This window comes from Notothenia rossii, assembly GCF_949606895.1.
Source record: "Notothenia rossii genome assembly, chromosome: 7".
In the NCBI taxonomy this organism is placed as follows: domain Eukaryota; kingdom Metazoa; phylum Chordata; class Actinopteri; order Perciformes; family Nototheniidae; genus Notothenia; species Notothenia rossii.
The window spans coordinates 60,980,013-61,000,129 of record NC_136905.1 but is presented as its reverse complement, the minus strand read 5'-3'; the positions used below and the strand labels follow the sequence as shown (position 1 = coordinate 61,000,129).

Here is a 20,117-nt window from a genome sequence, read left to right as displayed (position 1 = left end):
CGATGGAAAACATTTGAATATAGACACTTGTTGCAGTTAATCTGATTCATAACTACAAACAAGGATTAAGGCCACAACTATGTGAAACATTCAGCTCACATGTGAAGAATGTGTTTTGGGTTCTGAGTATATAAGCGTGTTTATGATTGTGATGCCAGATTTAATGGCAGCCATATACTGAGACTTCAGCACACTGTGATGGGTGCCAGGTTGTGTGGTTTATGACTGCACATGTTTAATAACAGAATATTGGCCAGTCCTGCATTAATAAAAGGTGTTGGGCTATGCCAAGTAGTATTGCTGGCTCTTCATTTATTGAGAACTTGAAGATGACCTGGTACTTAATCTTGGTTTCAGTAGGTGATGGTCAGCCCTTTCCATAATGGGTTAATCCAGATGTAAACAGCATGCAATATAAAATGTGTACCTGTCTTTAGCTTGCTTTCCTAAATTAATCATCGTTTTAAACTTAAGAAAAACAAAGATAACAGTTAATTCTCTATAGGAAACATGACAACCCCAAAGACAGGTATGTGCACATCATCAGGCTCTTGTTTATGTGTGCGGTAGGCCGCCTCACTGATAGAGGGTATTTCCCCACAGTGCGGAGGAATACACTGAGCCGTACAGCAGTGGTTCGTCCTGCCCGCCCGCCTCCAGCCAGCCTCGCTCAGTGGCAACCTTCCATTTCCTCTCTCCCTGTAGCGTTAGCAGACCAACGTACCCAACCCAAACAAACATGGTGAGTTACTACTCTATCAATTATGTTTCTTCATATGCGCGACTTTATATTTCGTTGGGTTGACTATATGCCAACAAAGGGGTTATAAATTCTCTCCGGATAGTCGTTTTGTTTTAATATGCTGCAATCTCCATTGCACCGTTGAGTGAGCTAACGCTAGCGGACTAGCTGTTAACACTGGGTGCTAGACAGCGCGAGGAGCTTATCATATCATTTACGATTAAGCTCGTGCACACCAGTGGAATAATATTGGTATTAATTCAGCACTGAAGTGTAACTCCACGTGTTGCAGGTGACCACGTACTGGCAGGAGTAGCTGCGGTTCGGTTTACAGCCCATGTTAGCATCACAGCTAATGGTAAATTCACTTATGTTCCGCTACCTGACAGCTGGAACATCATTCCATTGTATCGCTGAGAGTGTTAACGTTATTTTGTTTCGGCGTTGGTAGTGGAGACGAAATTGTTTGTACAAATCAGATTTTTTTGCCGGTGATGAAACGAAATATTTGACCAGTTAGATTCTCAGCTACGAAAGAGGCTGATGATGATGAGGAGGAGATGGGCTGTCGTTACAGACACATCTTCACTAATGGGCACCGGTTTATGCTGCTACAGCTATGGGCAATGGTGTAATGTATTGAAGTACATTTGCTCAAGTGCTGTACTTAAGTACGATTTGGGGTACTTAAATCATTTCAATTTTAAGCTACTCTACACTATATTTTACTTAATCTTAGAACTCAATATTGTACTTTTTAACTCTACTACATTTTTAAAACAGAATTAGCTACCCGTTATTTACATATTCAGATTATAAAAAGATATCGAGCAGCAGTAATTAGCTCCACCTTTATCAGCAATGATTAACACATTAATGCATGATAAACTATAATCATTAATGCATGATAAACTATAATCTAGTAAATTAATATACAAGATTCTAAAATGGGACATTGCATTTTATCACCCTTCCAATCATATTTATACAGTGTGATTTGCCATAATACGTATTGATAACAGCTCATCCAAGTACATTATGTAAGCATTGTAAAAACCGCAGTGATAATAACCAAGAGTCCTAATTAGGTCACATAATATGGTGTAACACCTGTGCATGTTGTCTTTGCCCTATGATAAACCAGATCTACGTTTGTTGCTTTAAAGATGTTATTTGAACACTAAGCCTTATTCAGATCACTTTTAGAGTGGTTTCTGATTATTATAAGAAGAACTGTCTGGGCTATTCCATCTATTATGACGATTCCAAGCAAAAAGAAAACCGGTTTATTCTGGGTACACAGCTATGCAAAAATATGAGATCTGCTTTGTTTTTCCATCAATGCACAATGGAAGGTTCTTAGTCAGTGTCCCTGGAAATAGTCCCCAGACAGGGCTAGCATCATATGCCAGTCATGATCTGTAGTTTATAGCTTGCAGTCATGTAATCATTAGAGGAAATGTGATCATATGACCCCTTCTCCAGGCCATATGTAGGTCATAAATGGACACAATCGCTGTGTAAAGATGCAATCTGTTGAACACATTGTTTGTTCCGTCATTATGCAGGGAACACCTCCTACTTCAGTAAATGCCATGAGACATTCCTGCAACACTGCATGTCACTTAAATGCATGGGGAGAAATATTTGCGGGGCATAGTGCACCTCCCTCATTTTCGTGTCTTAACCAGTAGACTGTTTTTTTCTTTACACCAGTAGAATGACTTACTTAGTTACTTGAAGTTGTATGGTTGGTTGTCTCAGCAGTGGGAAAATCTAAGCTTAATTTATAGAGATTTTGTAGGCATTTGCAGCTTTTTAAAGGTAACATAATTGATTGCAGATTTAATTTTGGGTTAGCCCAACTGAATATTATAGCAGGATGAGCTGGTTTGGAGTAATAACTCTAACTTCATTTGATTATTCCTATTTGATGATTTCAAAATGTATTTCTTGTCCCTCACAGGCATCTGTAGTATTACACTATCTATCATAGACAAAGTTTCATACAGGAAGTAGCCAGTGGGATTAAGAAATATCTGTAGCAAATCAAATTTGTCATGGTGACTTTCCATTCAGGGATTTATTTAAGAGAAAAATACATGTCTTGTCAGTCATCAAATGTGCTCGTGTTTCGCCTACTTGAAGTGAGAATATACATCAAAACTATGTTTTCTACCCTTCAGCATTTGCTTTAGTGTAGTAGTGATTATATGTCATGCTCCAATAAAACATGTTCTTACAAAAATGACCACATTTAATGATGATGTACTCGGTGTCCTGTCCAACAGGAACATGTTCTGTGTTGCCAGGCATTGCAGCGCCTTGAGAGGAATTTGGCCCGGGTATTAGAGGCGTTAGCAGCTTGTTAACTACAGCACAGACACTCATGCATACATTCAATTTCACACACAAACATCCTCGCTGTTATCTTCATCCAAGTTATGAAAGCAAAACTTTCAGTGCTTGAGAGCAGTGATACCTTAGATGAAACATTTAAAATAAATGTTATTTATTATTACCCATTATTCTCAATGTTCTCCCTCTTAGTCTCTGTCAGACAATTACAAAATATCGTTAAAAATCATATATCAATATTTAGAGATTGGATTATTATCATTACTTTCATGAATTTAATAAAAAAAATACTTAAAGGTCCCATGTCATGCTTTTCCGGTTATTACCCGTCCCCTTGTGTGTTATGAAGGTTTTTATGCATGTAAACGGTCTGCAGAGTCAAAACCCTCAAAGTACACCCTGTAGCGAGTAAAACTCTAACACAGAAAATACCTCCCCAAAACGCCTCGTTGGAGATACGTCACTGTCCATTGATTCTTCCGGGTACCACATGATGACATGCGTTACCCGTAACCAAATGGACCAATCCGTGGAGCCGTTACGTTAAGCCCCCGCTGATTGGTGCAAATTGACCAATCAACGGACTTCCTCACACACACACACTCAGTGCATGCAGCTCTGCTGATCTCTCCTCCCTGGCTGCAGGCTGATAACAGACAGTTGGGATCGTGGCGAAATTCTCTCTGCAGACCCATTCTCACAGCGTTTATCAACCTTTTTCTTACTCAATATCAAGCCACACTTATTGTTTTTACTTCGGCTGTGACTTTGTGTGTGTGTTCAGGATGAGTTTGGCTGTGTTTCGCTGTGTATCGCTAAACAAGGAAACCACACCTCCACGGAGCTCAGCGCGATTCACAACGTCCCGACCAATCAGAGCACACTGTGCTCACAGGGAGGGTGGGGGCTGGAGCTATTGGAGCTACAACGAGCCGTTAAAGGCACAGAGTGAAATTCAGTGAATACACGTAGTTTACAGAGATGCTGTATGAGAAACCAATGTGATTTTGGAAAATTGCACAATATAAATCTATTTTAGTAGACCTCAACAATGGAATTATGATCAGTGGAAATGGCCATGACATGGGACATTTAAGACATTTCATAAGGGTTTTCAAAGGTTATTTGGCATGACCCATGATGCTCTCTTGGAGGTCTGCTGACCAGCCAACTGATCCTCCCCAGGAGCTGCAACTGTAGCAGCGAGATGACAGGCCACAGTTTAACGCTTGCATACAGACACACAGACCTCCCCTAGTCTGGGCACTGTTACCCTCACACACCTTAAATCAATTTTCCTGACACGTTTGGGTGACCCCCTCTGCCCTGGCCTCTACACACACACTCTCCCGTCTGTCTGTCTGTCAAAGTGTTGAAGGCTATTCATCTCTTGAGTTACTGCAGGAGGTGGACACTTCATCTGTGCATCCATATTTATTCTATATCTGTTGGAGAGACAGCTAAGCCTTCACTGACATGCAGACACAGGCAGTGGGGTTCTCTTTTGCCCCAGCCACTTGGAGTCAGATGCAGCCGGGGAAGGACAGCGTCTGTTCACGTACATTCACAGTCCTGCAGGACACAAGGACAGGGAGAAAGATCAACCGTATTGAGAGACAGACAGTCGGATGGACACGTAACCAGGAGAACATCAACAGAAGGACTGGCTTTCCATCATCCCAGCCAATGGAAGAGAGAGACCTTTGCCACCCGCTCCAGAGGGACTGAAAACTTCTGTCATCCATCCACTGACAACTAATGGATTGAAAGACAACTATCCAGTTATCTGATCACCATTTACAAGTCCATCCTACTATCTACAAATCCTTGAAGATTGGAAACACATTTGTTTTGCAATCTACTCAAGTTTCCTCACCAAAGGTTATGTAACTATTCAGAGATGGCTAAATCTTTTGTCCACCATTCCCTCAATCCATCCATCTTACAAATCGACTGATAAATGTCTGGCCATCATTTTTTGCCTCCACCTGCTCCTCCCATGCTCAGACATCATTCCTGCCCTTCCTGCCACCATTCCCTCGTCATGCTGCCTAAGCAAGTCCCCCTGTACCCACCAGAGGAGGATCTGGTGAGCCTGTCCACCGTCTACGACCTGTTGGACGAACAACAGCACTACTGCAGGGAGCTGATCCAGCAGCAGGAGAGGAACTACAGAGCCTTCCTGCAAATGATGATGGACTCGTCGTCTAGCCGCATGGACAGCCTGGTCCGAGAGATGCAGGACCTGAGGAGCTGCCTGCAGAGGACAAATTCGGAGCTGGCCGAGGTTAAAAAGCAGGATGTGCAGAACAGCAAGCGCGCCGAGTGCCTAGCTGAAGGTCTGGTGACGGTGCGAGGGGCGCTTGACGGCCTCAGTGTCAAACAAGGAGCCTTCGGGGGAAGCGTGGGAGGAAGAGGTGTAGATCTGAAGCAGCGCAAAGTTGGTGGCGGGTTAAGGCTGGACGGGGGAGGAAGAGTTGGCGAGGCAAAAAAAGCCGCCCCAAAAGCAGTGATGCTGGTGGCAGACCTCACAGATATCCACTTTGATGACATAAAGGTTGTACACAGACACAAACATTTGGAGAGCCAAAACTAGGACCCTCAATGTTCTTAAATAGTAGTAATGGTGATTATGGTAGATGCTGGTCACTGGCTGTGACTGGACTTCAGTATAATTGTGCTAGGGGGCGTGGTCACCTACTTCCATTTAGCGTAAGGTTTGACCTATGATTGTTGCAGTATGATGGATGTTGCTGATTGGCTGTTTGATAGGAAGATGCGTTTTTAAAAATGTTGAAAGCACAGGATAAATAGTGCGTTGGTCCCGGCAGGGCTCGAGCTTAAGGACGTCCCGTCGTCCCGGGGCCGAAAAAAATAGTGTCAGGGAGGATAAAAAATAATTTTGGGACGAGAGTTAAAATAAAAATACCCTGCTAACTCTACTACAAACGGCGATGACAATGAAATCGACTGCACGTTGTGTGTAGCACACAATTATTAAACCTCCTTGTCAACATAAACACACAAAACATTTAGCAACCCGCGAAACACACACACACTCACACACACACAGACAGACACACACACACACACACACACACACACACACACACACACACACACACACACACACATACGTAAGCTGTGCCCATGTGCTGTCAGCCAGCCGCACAGCTGGCTGTGCCCGCGAATTCCTGGCCCGCAAATTCGCGGGTCTATCTACAGTAGGCTATGTACTGAGTGTGTGTATTTCGCGGGTTGAGTGATGTAAAATGACAATGGTATCCCGTGGAGGAATTCTGAAATTTTTTACGGTTACATCACAAAAACGCACAGCAGAACCAGACCCTGGAGCGCCGGCCTCTTTATTTACTTACTCCACTTCATCCCCTATGGGTAATAAGGCTGAGATGAGAACCCTCCATCGTATTTAGTCCTTAGCAATATGCTGCGCCTCTCCCCATGTATGGATGGGTACCGAGCCCCGGTATTAAACGGGCTCCGCCCGGGCCGGAATTATTAAAGACAGTGGTAACGTTAAGCTCCGACGTTATCTGACTTTTTATCGGTACTGGAGACATTTAAAAAATATGTCATATGTAGTATTGCTACATAAACATTATATCGCAGTTTTAGTTTATCCAACTCCGTTTCTAATATGCAATAAGACTACAACATGCGTCTATGATGTATTTTCGAGCTTTCCAATCCAGACGAGATCTCTCTCTCCCGTCTGTGTGCGAGGGGGCGGGGCAGTTTGTAAAGGTCTCATGACTGTGTTACAGACTGTCCTCCTGGTTAGTGGTTACTCTGGGTTCTGTCTTCAGGACAGAGTGTTGGATTTTTTTTGTTAATTGGATGGGATTTGATTGGATTCAATATTAGAGTAATTTTCTCGTTTGTGTGTTTGTTTAAATATATTTAGGCCTTTGTCATGTGATTGACTCAAATAAAAAGGTTGATGAATTATCATCTAATGATTTGTATGATGTTTTATTTATGTTAAAGGTCACTTTGAATGATTTTAACTAATGATAAGTAGTAGAAAAACTAATATTTTAAATTCGGGACGGTCCACATTAATTTCGGGACGGCTTAGATTGTATTTCGGGACGGTTCCGGGAGGATGGTGAAAAAAGTTAGTCGAGAGCCCTGGGTCCCGGACATGTTTTTTTTATAATTCTGTCACTATTTGCGCCCAATCCTTTACCTCAAAGACAAAGTTATTTTGTATTTTTCAAATTGTATTAATATGTAATCTCTTCCCTTTTTTCTGCCTTCCCTCTGTTTGTTTCGTAGGCTGATCAACTAACAGAAGAGCAGATTGCAGGTAAGGTGACAACAAGAAAACACATTGCCATGTATTTCCATCTTTTACAGTAAACGCATTCTCTGCCCATGCATTTGGTTACATCTGCTGTTGCTAAGTTTTCTTCTTTCCCACTTGTGTCTGTCCAGAGTTCAAGGAGGCATTCTCCCTGTTCGATAAGGATGGAGATGGCACCATCACCACCAAGGAGCTGGGCACCGTCATGCGGTCACTGGGTCAAAACCCAACCGAAGCCGAGCTCCAGGACATGATCAACGAGGTGGACGCAGATGGTATGCTGACTGGATTTTGTTGAGCTGGTCAATATAAACCTCTTTTAGCTTTATACAGGGTTCCCGCGGGGTATTAAAAAGTCATACATTTGAGTTTGTGAAACCTGCAGGAACCTTGTTTATTGACTGACTGTATTTATAACTTCCTTTCTCTGCGTCTCAAGGCAACGGAACCATCGACTTCCCAGAGTTCCTGACGATGATGGCGAGGAAGATGAAGGACACAGACAGCGAGGAGGAGATCAGGGAGGCCTTCAGGGTCTTTGATAAGGTGTGTGTCTGTTGCGCTGTGAAGATGAGGAAAACTGAAAATGTATTTTGTTTTTCTCATCAGCAGTTAAGCTTTAAAACTCAATACTTGTTCATACCAAATCTGAACCTCCCTAAACAAAAAAAACATGCAAAAAGTTATATTTGAGCATTTTGATAGCTGTGTCAACGCAAACACTGGCAAAATGGCTAACTGAGCTAACGGCAGCTACTGTTAGCAGCAGTAAGTGTTAGTTTAGAAAAGTAACGTTTTTGACCATCAGGAAACTCCATAAATCACCAGAGGGATCACCAGAGAAAAAGATCTCCATGAAATATGATTCAGTTTCACTACAAATCAATGTAGTGCGTAAATCCTTACTCACTTCTCCCTGGATATTTTACAGCTTACTTAACCAAGAACAGGCGTTTCAGGCACAGATCAGTGTAGCACCACAATCATTTTAAGCTGTGTGACTGACTGTAATGCTGTATGTGCTTCGGGCAGGATGGCAACGGTTACATCAGCGCGGCAGAGCTGCGTCATGTGATGACCAACCTGGGAGAGAAGCTGACAGATGAGGAAGTAGACGAGATGATCAGAGAAGCAGACATTGATGGAGACGGACAGGTCAACTATGAAGGTACAGGAGGGCAATATGTCTTCAAACGTAGCCACACTCATTTATTTTGAACAGTTTGTATTACACAATCTCAAAACTGTTGCTAATGAGTTATTATTTGTTTCCGCCCACAGAATTTGTTCAGATGATGACCGCCAAATGAACTGGACTTGCACTGAAGACAAAGAATCAGTCAAATGTTTCACTTACCTCTTATTGCAAAAATCTACATTTATTCATACTGTTCTGTATAGACAACTTAAACTGAATGTTGGAAAACTGAAATCTGTCCATATAAACAAGCTCAAAAAAGGTAACAAAAAGAAAAACTCAAAATGAATCTGCATGTACTGGCTTGTATTCCCCGCCCCCCAGCACTGAGCTGCCCAATCAGATCTCACTTTGTTAGCCAAGCAGTCTCTCCGCAGCCGGCTGATTGGCCGCTGCTCGTCTGCTTCCTGGTTCCATCTGCCTGACGTTATGACGGTTCTATGGGCTGGCCAATCGCCTTTCTTCTAGGACTTCTTGCTTTCTTTCTTTCTGTTCTTCGTGCATGCAGCTTTAGATGGGTTACTGTTGAGAGCCCAATGGCAGGCGGTTGTTGTTGGGCCCTCAGGTTGGCCTGGGACCCACAGAGAGGAGGGAGGGGTTAGGTGGCAGGTGGATGGGGGGTGGGGGAGTAAACCAGGTTGCTCACCTTGATGAAGTCGGTGAAACAGAGATATTTTTAAGAACACTTTAAAAATAGAATAACCAACTCATTTTAGATTCTGTGTTTCTGGCATGTCAGGATATCCGCTTTATCCTTTGTGTGTTTACCTTTTTTGAGGGGGTGCGGCATAGATTGAGCCCCTTGGGTGTTGTATGTTTGGAGGGGTGGGCTTAAAGATGATCATGTGCAAGAGCAACTTTGGGGCAATATAAATATCATGAGTATCGAGTTCTGTGAGATTTGCAATCTGTGGTTATCACCAAACTCGGGTACAGTTTATTGCCTCAAAGCTGGTATCATGATTCTACGGGGGTGTTCATTTCAGTTTAGTGGGGGCAGGGTCGGTGCTGTGCGGCATTTCTATCTTGTGTTTGTGTGTGAGCTTGCGTGTGTAAGTGTGTGTGTGTGGGTGCGGCGATGCCCGGCCCAGTCCAACTGTTCAGTTCAGTTGATCTGCATTCCAAGTTGTACATGCTAGTCTTTACATTTTGTTTTTCCAATAAAAAACCATGAACTATAACTCAGTGGCTCCTCCTGTGTGTGAGACTGGTGTTTTCTCTGGGTTGGGGTCTGTGGGGGAAGTGCTGCTGAAAAATGACTCATCTGCTGCTTATAGCATGGGATGTCTTTTATGAGAGTGGACGTGTGAGCAGGGAAACTGAAGCACACTTACAACATATTTTTGGAGCGGAATCTGTCACCGAAATCTCCTTAATAAGCAATCATTCAAAAGCTTGTCTGGTTTTAAACCAACTTTAGATAAAATAAGAGACAAGTGTCAGTGTTGGATACAAAATGAAGTGATAACACAGCATTGAAAATCAAAGGAACACTGGCAAATAGAGAAACATACTATTCAAACCAGAGATTTAAACATGGCATGATTGATCTTTTCCTGGTTGATCCTGTTTTTTAAATATAACCACTCCATGAAATGAAAAATGTCCATCACACTTCTTATGAGGAAAACGATGCATTAAACGTCTTCATTAATACTAACACACCAGTGTGTTTGCAATATACACATTTTGACATGTATATGATGCAGTATATTGCACAAGGTTCATATCTTGACATAATTCTCCAATGTTTATATTTTACTCGATCTTTATAGCAATTTTTTATTTTGTTAAAAAATTTAATATTTTTTATTGCTACTTTTGTTATTGATATATTTTCTATTTATTGCATATTCATTGCACATTTTTTCGTTAAGCTTTTATTGTTTATATATTTAAATTAGATTTTGAAATGAAGCTACGACCCATTATCTCCCGGATATTCTGATTCTGATTAAAGGAGCTTTTTAAAACAAGTGTCCCAAACACTATTGAGTGTTATGAACTGTCACACCTTCACTTATCTACTGGCACCATCAGTGTATATGGCACTGTTTATTAGGGGGGGGGGTCACAAGAACTTCTCCAGATCGTCTGTCTGCAGATGAGGAGGCGTTGCTAGGCAACAGAGCCAGGCATGTGGTGGGTGGAAGTGGAAGAAGAGGGAGCAGAGGGGGGGGGGGGGGGGCTAAGACAATAATAGAAACCCAGGCAGGACTGGAGGAGGGATGAAAAGAGATTCACAGAGCGTCTTGAAAACAAATGAACCCCCCCCCCCTCCTGAGAGGCCTTGTGCTTCACTCTGATGCTGAAGCTGGTTTTATTTAAAGTGTTTGGCCTAAAAAGGGTTTTTAATCCAACAAAAACACATCAAGGCCTCTCTGTGCTTCTTCACTGCCAGCTGTGTCAATAAGCATCACACACACACACACACACACACACACACACACACACACACACACACACACACACACACACACACACACACACACACACACACACACACACACACACACACACACACACAGAGACAGACAGACACACAGACAGACAGACACACAGACACACAGACACACAGACACACACACACACACACACAGACACACACACACACAGACACACACACACACAGACACACAGATGGAGAAAGAAAGAGGAAAGCATGTCACTTTATCCATCCTAGTAGCTACGGTTATGTAACTGTCTGAAGTGGGACAATATGTATTGCTCGCTGCCGTATTAACAGCGTCTCTACAATAAAGGCGCCTCAAAATCACCTCACACTTCTCTACACAGTCACACACACACACACACACACACACACACACACACACACACACACACACACACACACACACACACACACACACACACACACACACACACACACACACACGCACACGCACACACACACTCCTGCAACTCCTGCTCCAGCTTTCACACACATACATATTTAAGTTCCTCACCTGACAGCCAAGAGAGTGTGTGTTAGGGTTGGACGTCCCATGATACTGTATGGAAAGATATTCTAAATATTACGGTTATTATTTTCCTTTTTGTGTCTTTACTCCCAACATGCTTTGTTCCTTTGTGTAAATCACTAAACATTTGCTAAAAAAGATGCTCATGTAAGTAACCTAATGCACACACAACCCAGGTATAACCTTTATAGAAAGTGTTTTTTTAGCGCTGAAAAACAATCAAATTTTAGAAACACTGGTGTGTCGTTTTGCAGTTCCAAAATAACAATATTTTTTCTTTTTTTTGTAACTCTAACACTGACTGTAATCACCAACAGTGGGCGTCTAATCTCCAGATTTAGATTCAGATTAGATATTGGGTGAGTTGAAATTCAATACTCTTAATGAACCGTGTGCAGTCACTAATTATTGTGCAGTATTAATTATTTGAACAATATATGAAGAACTACATCATTTTTAAAAATCTTTACAAAAAAAAAAAAAAAAGATTTCCAATGAAAAACAACCAATGTCCCAATTTTGTTTTCAATAATTTTACTGTAAAAAGCTGAAAAAAAAGAAGATTTTTTTCTGAGTCGGGTACCCAGCCGCTTGTTCTTTCGTTCATGACCCATCCTTCATAGTCATCGGTGAGGGTAGGAACGAAGAGGGGCCAGTGGACTGAGGCTCCTTTATGTATTTTATAATTCCTTTTTGGTCTGAGAGGGTGTTGCTTACCCACACAGTTGTGTCTATATTTGTTTCTCTTGTCTGTACTCAACAAAATATATTAAAAGAACATTTAGCCAACCAACTAACATTTTACTGAACAATGTGAACTTCCTGGATGAGGTCGTGACCTTTAAAGGGAGACAAATTGTTAGTGATACCTGCAGTCTGGCAGCAGTGTGTTTGTGTGTGTGTGTGTGTGTGTGTATGTGTGTGTGTGTTGGGGGGGTGAACCTGACACTCACAGACAAAGCCTGTCAGCGCTGTAATCCTCTGATAAAAACACACAAAGGAGGACACATCTATGCACTGACAGACACACACCTGAGAGAGTAACACACACCCTGGCCCGAGGTCACAGCGAGAGGGAACACCACACACAATATCGCAGCATACGTACAAATACTGCAAGATCTATTAAGCATGATAAGCCGACGCTGAGGTCTGTCTGGATGATTCTATAGCTGTCAATAAACCTGTACATTTGAAGGTCCTTTATGCTTTATCCACACACTTTGTAAACTTTACATGGGCCTCCAAATGTTTAAATCGTCGACATTGGTAACAGTGTTCGGTCAGTTTTCTCTGAATTCATATGGACCGATGACATTAGTTAACTCTTTTTAATATTAATAATGCTCCACTGTTAGTAGCCTACTTATAGCTTTGTAAGGGCATTTATATTTCGCACATCCTTTATTAATGTTGGTCGGAATACAGCTGACAGATGATTGGTGAAAGCTGATAGATATTGACACCTGCAAGGGTTACTAATTACGCTATTGTAGAGCCAAGGAATGGGAGTCGGAGGCGGTGTGTTCAGTATGGAACTCCACACTTTATTAACACGAAACATTAGGTAAGACATTAGCTTGTTACTGCATGTGAAGCTAGCATGAATGAACCTAGCTTCCGGTGCCCGCTGTAACGGGTCCGTGTTGCAACACAATATCCTGAGGTGAATCATGCCACGTGGCACCACACAAGCCCCCCCAGAATTCACATGTAAACAAAGTCTGTGCGGCGGGGAGGAACGACGCGCCGACCCCCATGACTCCTGAGAACGGGAGTCGGAAAAGCGACATCCGCCTGTGCGGCCCCCGGAAGAGGAGGGACCGGAACTACAGGTCCTAAACCCGTGAGAGGGGTCACAGCCGGGGGGCACCACCGGCTGGTCTAAGTCCAGGTGAGCACCCGGTCCACAGAGACGTGCTCGGCTTTGCCACCCAGGTCGACCACCAGGTGCTTGTCCCCGTGCTCCAAAACCCGGAAAGGTCCATCGTAAGGGGGTTGTAGGGGGCCTCTGTGTGCATCGTGCCGGATGAATACGTGCACGGAACCCGGCACACTTGAGTACCGTGCTGATTAGTAGGGAACGGAGCAAAAGACCCAGCGACATCCTGCAGGAAAGCCCGCTGGGCTGTCGCCGACCAGGGAGCCGATGCATTAGGGAGGAAATCCCCAGGAACCATCAGCGGCTGACCGTATACCATCATAGCCGTAGAGCACTGCAGGTCCTCTTTAGGCACCGTCCTCAGGCCCAGCGTCACCCAGGGCAGCTTGTCGACCCAATTCCCGTTCGTGAGGCCGGCCTTGAGGGCCGCCTTCATGGAGCGATGGAACCGCTCACAGAGGCCGTTAGCCTGAAGGTGATAAGCGGTAGTCCTGTGCAGCTTAACCCCCAGACCACTCGCCACGGCGTTCCAGAGCTCGGACATGAACTGTGAGCCCCTGTCCGAGGAAATGTCTGACGGGGTGCCAAAACGACACACCCACGTCGCAATGAAAGCCCTGGCAATGTCTGCGGCTGATGTTGACACGAGAGGAACCGCCTCCGGCCAACGGGTCGTCCTGTCCACCATGGTGAAGAGGTAGGAGGAGAGGAGGGCAATGAACCAACCAGGTCGATATTGACGTGGTCAAACCTCCTCTCAGGCACCAGGAAACGCTCCAAAGGGGCCTTCGTGTGGCGGTGCACCTTAGCTCACCAGCCCAAGTCCTCACGTCCTTTTTCAGCCCATGCCAGACGAACTTCACGGCCACCAAGCGCACCGAAGGCTTAACGCCGGGGTGTGACAGTCCGTGCACTGCCTCGAACATAGAGCGCCTCCAGCTGGCCGGAACGACTGGCCGCGACAGGCCCGTGGAGACGTCACACAGGAGGGTAACGCCCTCGTCGCCGAATACCACGTCCTCCAAGCGCAGCCCCGCGCCCTCCACCTTCAGAGCCTGGACGCCGGGGTCTGTGACCTGGTCCGCCGCCATGTGAGTATAGTCCAGGCCCAACTGGACGGCTCCGATGACGACCCTGGAAAGGCAATCTGCAACCAGGTTCGACTTGGCAACCACGTGCTTAATGTCTGTGGTGAACTCCGAGGTGTAGGAAAGCTGCCGCTGCTGACGTGCCGACCAAGGCTCCGCCACTTTAGACATGGCGAACGTGAGCGGCTTGTGGTCGACAAACGCCATAAATTCACGGCCTTCCAGCAAAAAACGGAAGTGCCGCACGGCCAAATAAAGTCCAAGGAGCTCTTGGTCAAAAGCGCTGTACCTGCATTCCCTGGACGTCAGCTGGCGGCTGAAAAAGGCGAGTGGCTGCCAAGCGCCCTTCACCCATTGCTCGTGCACTTACCAACAGCGTAATCCGATGCGTCTGTGGTAATGGAGATGGGAGCCGTGGATGATGGGTGCGCCAACAGGGCCGCCTGAGCCAACGTGGTCTTGACCTCCGTGAAAGCAGACTCAGCTTCTGCCGTCCAGTCGATTACCTGGATGGGGGTCGTACCCTTCAAAGCCTCATACAGCGGCCGCATAATGTGACCGGGCGATGAAACGGTGGTAGAAAGTCACCATCCCCAGAAACTCACGGAGTGACCGGGCTGTGAGCGGGCAAGGAAAAGCCGCAACAGCCTCCACCTTCGCCGGCAGGGGTGCTGCACCGCCTTTGGTGACGCGGTGCCCGAGGAAGTAAATATCAAAAACCCCAAACTGGCACTTTGCAGGATTGATGATCAACCCGTGTTGGCTGAGCCTCGTGAAAAGGGCTCGGAGGTGTGACAGGTACTCTTCCACCGAAGCGCTGGCGACGAGTATGTCGTCCAGGTAGATGAACACGAACGACAGGTCCCGCAGCACCGAATCCATCAGGTGCTGGAACGTTTGGGCGGCGTTCTTGAGCCCAAAAGGCATTCGCAGGAACTCAAAAAGTCCAAACGGCATTATCACTGCTGTCTTAGGGATGTCCAGGGGATGCATGGGCACCTGGTGGTAACCACGCACCAGGTCAACTTTCAAAAACACCGACGTACCGGCCAGATGTGCCGAGAAGTCTTGAATGTACGGCACCGGGTAGCGGTCAGGTGTCGTGGCGTCGCTGAGCTGGCGGTAATCCCCACACGGGCACCAACCACCGTTAGGCTTGGGAACGACATGTAGAGGGGAGGCCCAAGGACTGTCAGAACGACGGACGATACCCAGGCGTTCCATAGTTGAAAACTCCGCCCTCGCTACTGCAAGCTTAGAAGGGTTCAACCGCCGGGCCCTGGCGAAGACTGGGGGACCTTCGGTGGTGACGTGGTGCTCCACCCCATGCTTGGTGGTGAGCGCGGAGAAGGTGGGCAGTGTCAGGTCTGGAAAGTCAGCCAACAGCCTGAGAAAAATGTCCGCTCCCAACAGCGAGTCCGACAGCGTAAGCCGCCTTACCAAGTGTACAAACGAGGGAGGAAAACGTCAAGGCATCAACCAAACGTTTATTTTTAACGTCCACAAGGAGTCCGTGAGCACATAAAAAATCCGCCCCGAGAAGGGGAAAATAAATGTCTGCTGTCACAAAATCCCAGTTGAAATGTTGTCCTCCAATGCACAAACACATAGGCCTCACACCGTATGTGCGAATGGGGCCGCCATTAGCCGTCGTCAACCGCGGTCCATGTCCCCCAAGCAATGTTAATTTCGTCAAAGAAAACTATGACGAAAAATGTTTGTGAACAACCTTTTTTACATGACTAAGACGAGATGATGAACAGCTAAAAATAGATTATTGATAACGAAAACTTTGATGAAATGTATTTTTAGTTTTCGTTGACGAGACGAGACGGGACTAAGGTGTTAATGGTGGACTATCGGACATTGAAAATGCAGCATATTTTCCCCCAAGTCTCCATCTTGTCTGTCAAAATGCATCTTACGTTTCTAACTTGCAATATCATTATTTCCGCTCTCTTCACTCCAGAAGAGCGATCTCCCTGTGTCTCTCTGTTTTCTGGGGGGCGGGGCCTAACAGACATGCTGCAGCGGACACAGAGATCTGCCGGGGACGGAGCGTTCAGAGAGTATCGAGACACATTTTGACTAAAAGTTGACTAAAATTTAATTTTTCATCGACTAAAAGTTGACTAAAACGTTTTGAGTTTTCGTCGACTAAAACTAGACTAACACGTTTTGAGTTTTCGTTGACTAAAACTAGACTAAAACTACGAAGGATAGGAATGACTAAAATGTGACTAAAACTAATAACCATTTTCGTCTAAAGACTAAGACTAAGACTAAATCAAAAAGAGCTGCCAAAATGAACACTGCCCCCAAGAGCGACGTCTTCCCTCGAAGCAGGAACTACACTCCGTTGAGTTCCCGTGTCACACAAAAACAAGCTTCCCGAGACTCTGTCGCCGACGAAGAGTAGCCTGCTCGTGCCGCCAACGCTCAGGGCCACTACCGAGCGCTGGCTCCTCCGTTTCCCGGAGGCTTGTAGCTGCAGGGAGCGACACACGTCTTCGCGCTGGTTCCGAACCGTGCGTGGTAAAAACACTCTCCTGTGTCTCCATGCCGGCTTGCTGTTGTCGTGTCCAGTCTCCCCCAAGCCTTCTTGACTGTAGCGGGGGCGCTGAGTGTCACATAGGCATGGGCGGTATCATTTTTTTCATACCGTCATACCTTGCTGAGATCATACCGTGGTATACGGTATATGACGGTATCAGTCCCAATTTAAGGGGTAATTTCTCCCAAAAAAAATGTTTTTACTCACTATATCAACAGCCCCACCAAAAATATTTTCCACCAGCCGCCACTGACGGTATGACTTGGGTCGACTTGAGTGAGGTGGCGTTCGGCGGCAAATAGATGTTTCGAACGGTATATTATATGTTCGGTGTAAAATGCAGCCCGAGCCGGTAGACGCTCGCAAAGTGCCGCGACGTGCGCGCAAGTGCAAAACAAGGGCTGCATACATGACACATTGTGCAAATGGCACATTTTGAGATCGGATACAGGACGCGTTTGTAGATGTCCGACGTTGTTTCCATAGTGAGCTAAGTTAACATTATATCATCATACATAAACATTTTCCGGGAGTAAATACTTGACTTATTGAATAAAGTTTGCTATATTCACTAACTAGTTTGGCAATATTATTCCGTGCATGTGTTAAAAACCTTATTTCCATTTGATTCATTGGATTACTCGCGTGAATGTTTAGCACGTAAATGCTTTCGTTTTTAAAACCGTCCGACCTCGACTACAAAACCATCAACCAGTTGCATAGGATTAAAAAATGTCAACACTCACTCACCCCGTCTTAAACATTCCCAAAGAAGTGCCTGTCTCTCATTGTGCTGGATGAAGTCACTTATTCCACAATAAGGGGAATGTCAACACAGACACCTGTCAGCCCACACTCTGCTGTTCCTCAGCACCACTCCCCCTCCCTCCAGCTGAAATTATGAATGAAAAGCGTAGTAATCATAGATAACATGGCAGGGTCCGTGACAGTTTGTTTTCATCTGATTTCAAGTAAACAAAGTCTTGGTTTTAAGAATATTAAACTTGTTTCGCCAAATTCAGATGATAAATACAACTTTTAAGCTTGTAAAGGCATAATTGCAAGCGGCAACTTAACGTCACAGCAGGCATAACAACAGCCGGTGTTTCTTGTGAGGGTTTCCCCGGGAAACAAACACAATGCACACAAATGCGTCACAGATTATTTCGCGGTATTTGAAATCATGTACGCAGCTCGCGACGTAACTAGGAGTCTAGTGGACGGTATCAGTACTACAAGTAAATATATTTTTTAATTAATTACGTTGTTTATAAATTATTCTGAGGGCCGCAAAAAGAGGAGGTGGGGGCCGCCATTTGCCCATCCCTGCCCTAGACCTTGAAGAATCTGGCGGGCCCTCTCCTTAGCAGATAAGCTAAATGTCTTAAGGAGAAGGGCCTTAATCGCCTCATATTTGCCATGGTGTGGGGGGTCAGCGATAAATCCCACCAACCTGGATGACGTGGAGCTTCCCAGCGCTGCTACTACATGGTAGTATTTCAAATCCCCATCACGGACTTGTCGGCAGGCGAAGTGCGCCTCCAGGTGTGCAAACCACGCCGCAGCGGCATGCTCCCAACACTCCGGCAGCTTTACAAAAACATGGCGATTAGCCATGTTCATTGAGTCTTCCGAAACTTTCTCGAAAACGTCAGGGTCACCAGTGCAGAGCCGAGGAATGGGAGTCGGAGTCGGTGTGTTCAGGAACTCCACACTTTATTAACACAAAACATTCAGACAGGTAAGACATTAGCTTGTTACTGCACGTGAAGCTAGCATGAATGCACCTAGCTTCCGTTGCTCGCTCTAATGTGTCCTTGTTGCAACACAATATCCTGAGGTGAATTATGTCCTATCAAGTGGCACCACACTATCCTCCTAAAATGGCCACGATGCCCCAGAATGCACTGCGGTTCCCATTTTCTATTGGAATTCAGCATATTGCAGAAAATAATCTTTGTGGTCAACACACGTTAAACAATACTCAACACATTTTTTTCAGTGAATTAGCAAACACCATTTTGTTTATTTTTCAATCAGTCAAAGTAAATAGCAGCTTTGGATATTCACGTATTTACTGACGTATTTTATATCGTAGGCCAAAACGTGTAATCTCTTCAGCTTGGTTAACACCAGACCATATGTCAGGCATTTAACGACAAACACATTCAATAAATTGACTTCGAGGCGAGGGAACAGGAAGTGGTAAAAAGTATGTTGTGGGTTTTCAGGACACATTTCTGCTCCACCTAATACATTGCCTGAAATCATGTAGGCCTATGTATAAAATGATCCAGTTCTCATACAGACAGAATAAGAGAGGTGGAGGACTTGCTACCATTTTCTCTAATGACTTCACATGTTCCAAGTGCTGTTTTGGAGACTTTTCTAGCTTTGAATACTTAACTGTTACAATCTACGTATCGACCCTCTAAGCAAAACGTCAATTTCATCTCTGAGTTTTTCAGATTTTATGTCAATAATTCTTACCAGTTAGTTACAATAGGATTACAGCTAAATCTCAAAACATTTGAATATCGTGGAAAAGTTGATTAATTTCAGTATTTCTATTTAAAAAGGGAAACTCATATATTATATAGGCTATGTGTTTTAATCTTGATGATTACGGTTTAGAGAGAACCCAAAATTAGAATATTGAAAAAAATGTGCTGCCAAATTTTCTCATTGATTGAGACGCGTGATGACGCCCTCCCTAAGCCAATACTGATACACACACATAATAAAAAACTGTTATGCGAGATAAAATAATTGTTGGCATTAATGATTTAACGCCTCAACGCGATAATAAAGCGTTATCTTGCCCAGCCCTAATTTTAATACTATGCTTGAATGAAAACAATTGTTTCAGATTTAATGAACACTTTTCCACTCTCGCACGCTGGCTCTGTTGATCTAGTGCACAGTAAAAAAAAATACAATATTATTATTATATGTTCAAACACAATAAAACAGACAGACAAGAAGTC

General features: G+C 44.6%; 1 protein-coding gene across 1 annotated transcript; it reads left to right on the top strand.

Annotated features, from left to right (window-relative positions):
- The first annotated feature begins 613 nt into the window (after positions 1-613).
- On the top strand, positions 614-9,806 carry LOC307013674 (calmodulin-1). Its single transcript, XM_079641155.1, has 6 exons — positions 614-742; positions 7,400-7,430; positions 7,559-7,702; positions 7,867-7,973; positions 8,460-8,595; positions 8,709-9,806. The coding sequence occupies exons 1-6, from the start codon at positions 740-742 to the stop codon at positions 8,735-8,737; spliced, it is 450 nt and encodes a 149-aa protein (XP_079497281.1). The 5' UTR covers positions 614-739; the 3' UTR covers positions 8,738-9,806.
- The last annotated feature ends 10,311 nt before the right edge of the window (positions 9,807-20,117 follow it).

Excerpts from the sequence above, each read along its gene's own strand:
- LOC307013674 (XM_079641155.1), top strand. Across the intron at positions 7,974-8,459 it reads CCTTCAGGGTCTTTGATAAG|GATGGCAACGGTTACATCAG; the intron begins GTGTGTGTCTGT and ends TGCTTCGGGCAG. Across the intron at positions 8,596-8,708 it reads CGGACAGGTCAACTATGAAG|AATTTGTTCAGATGATGACC; the intron begins GTACAGGAGGGC and ends TTCCGCCCACAG.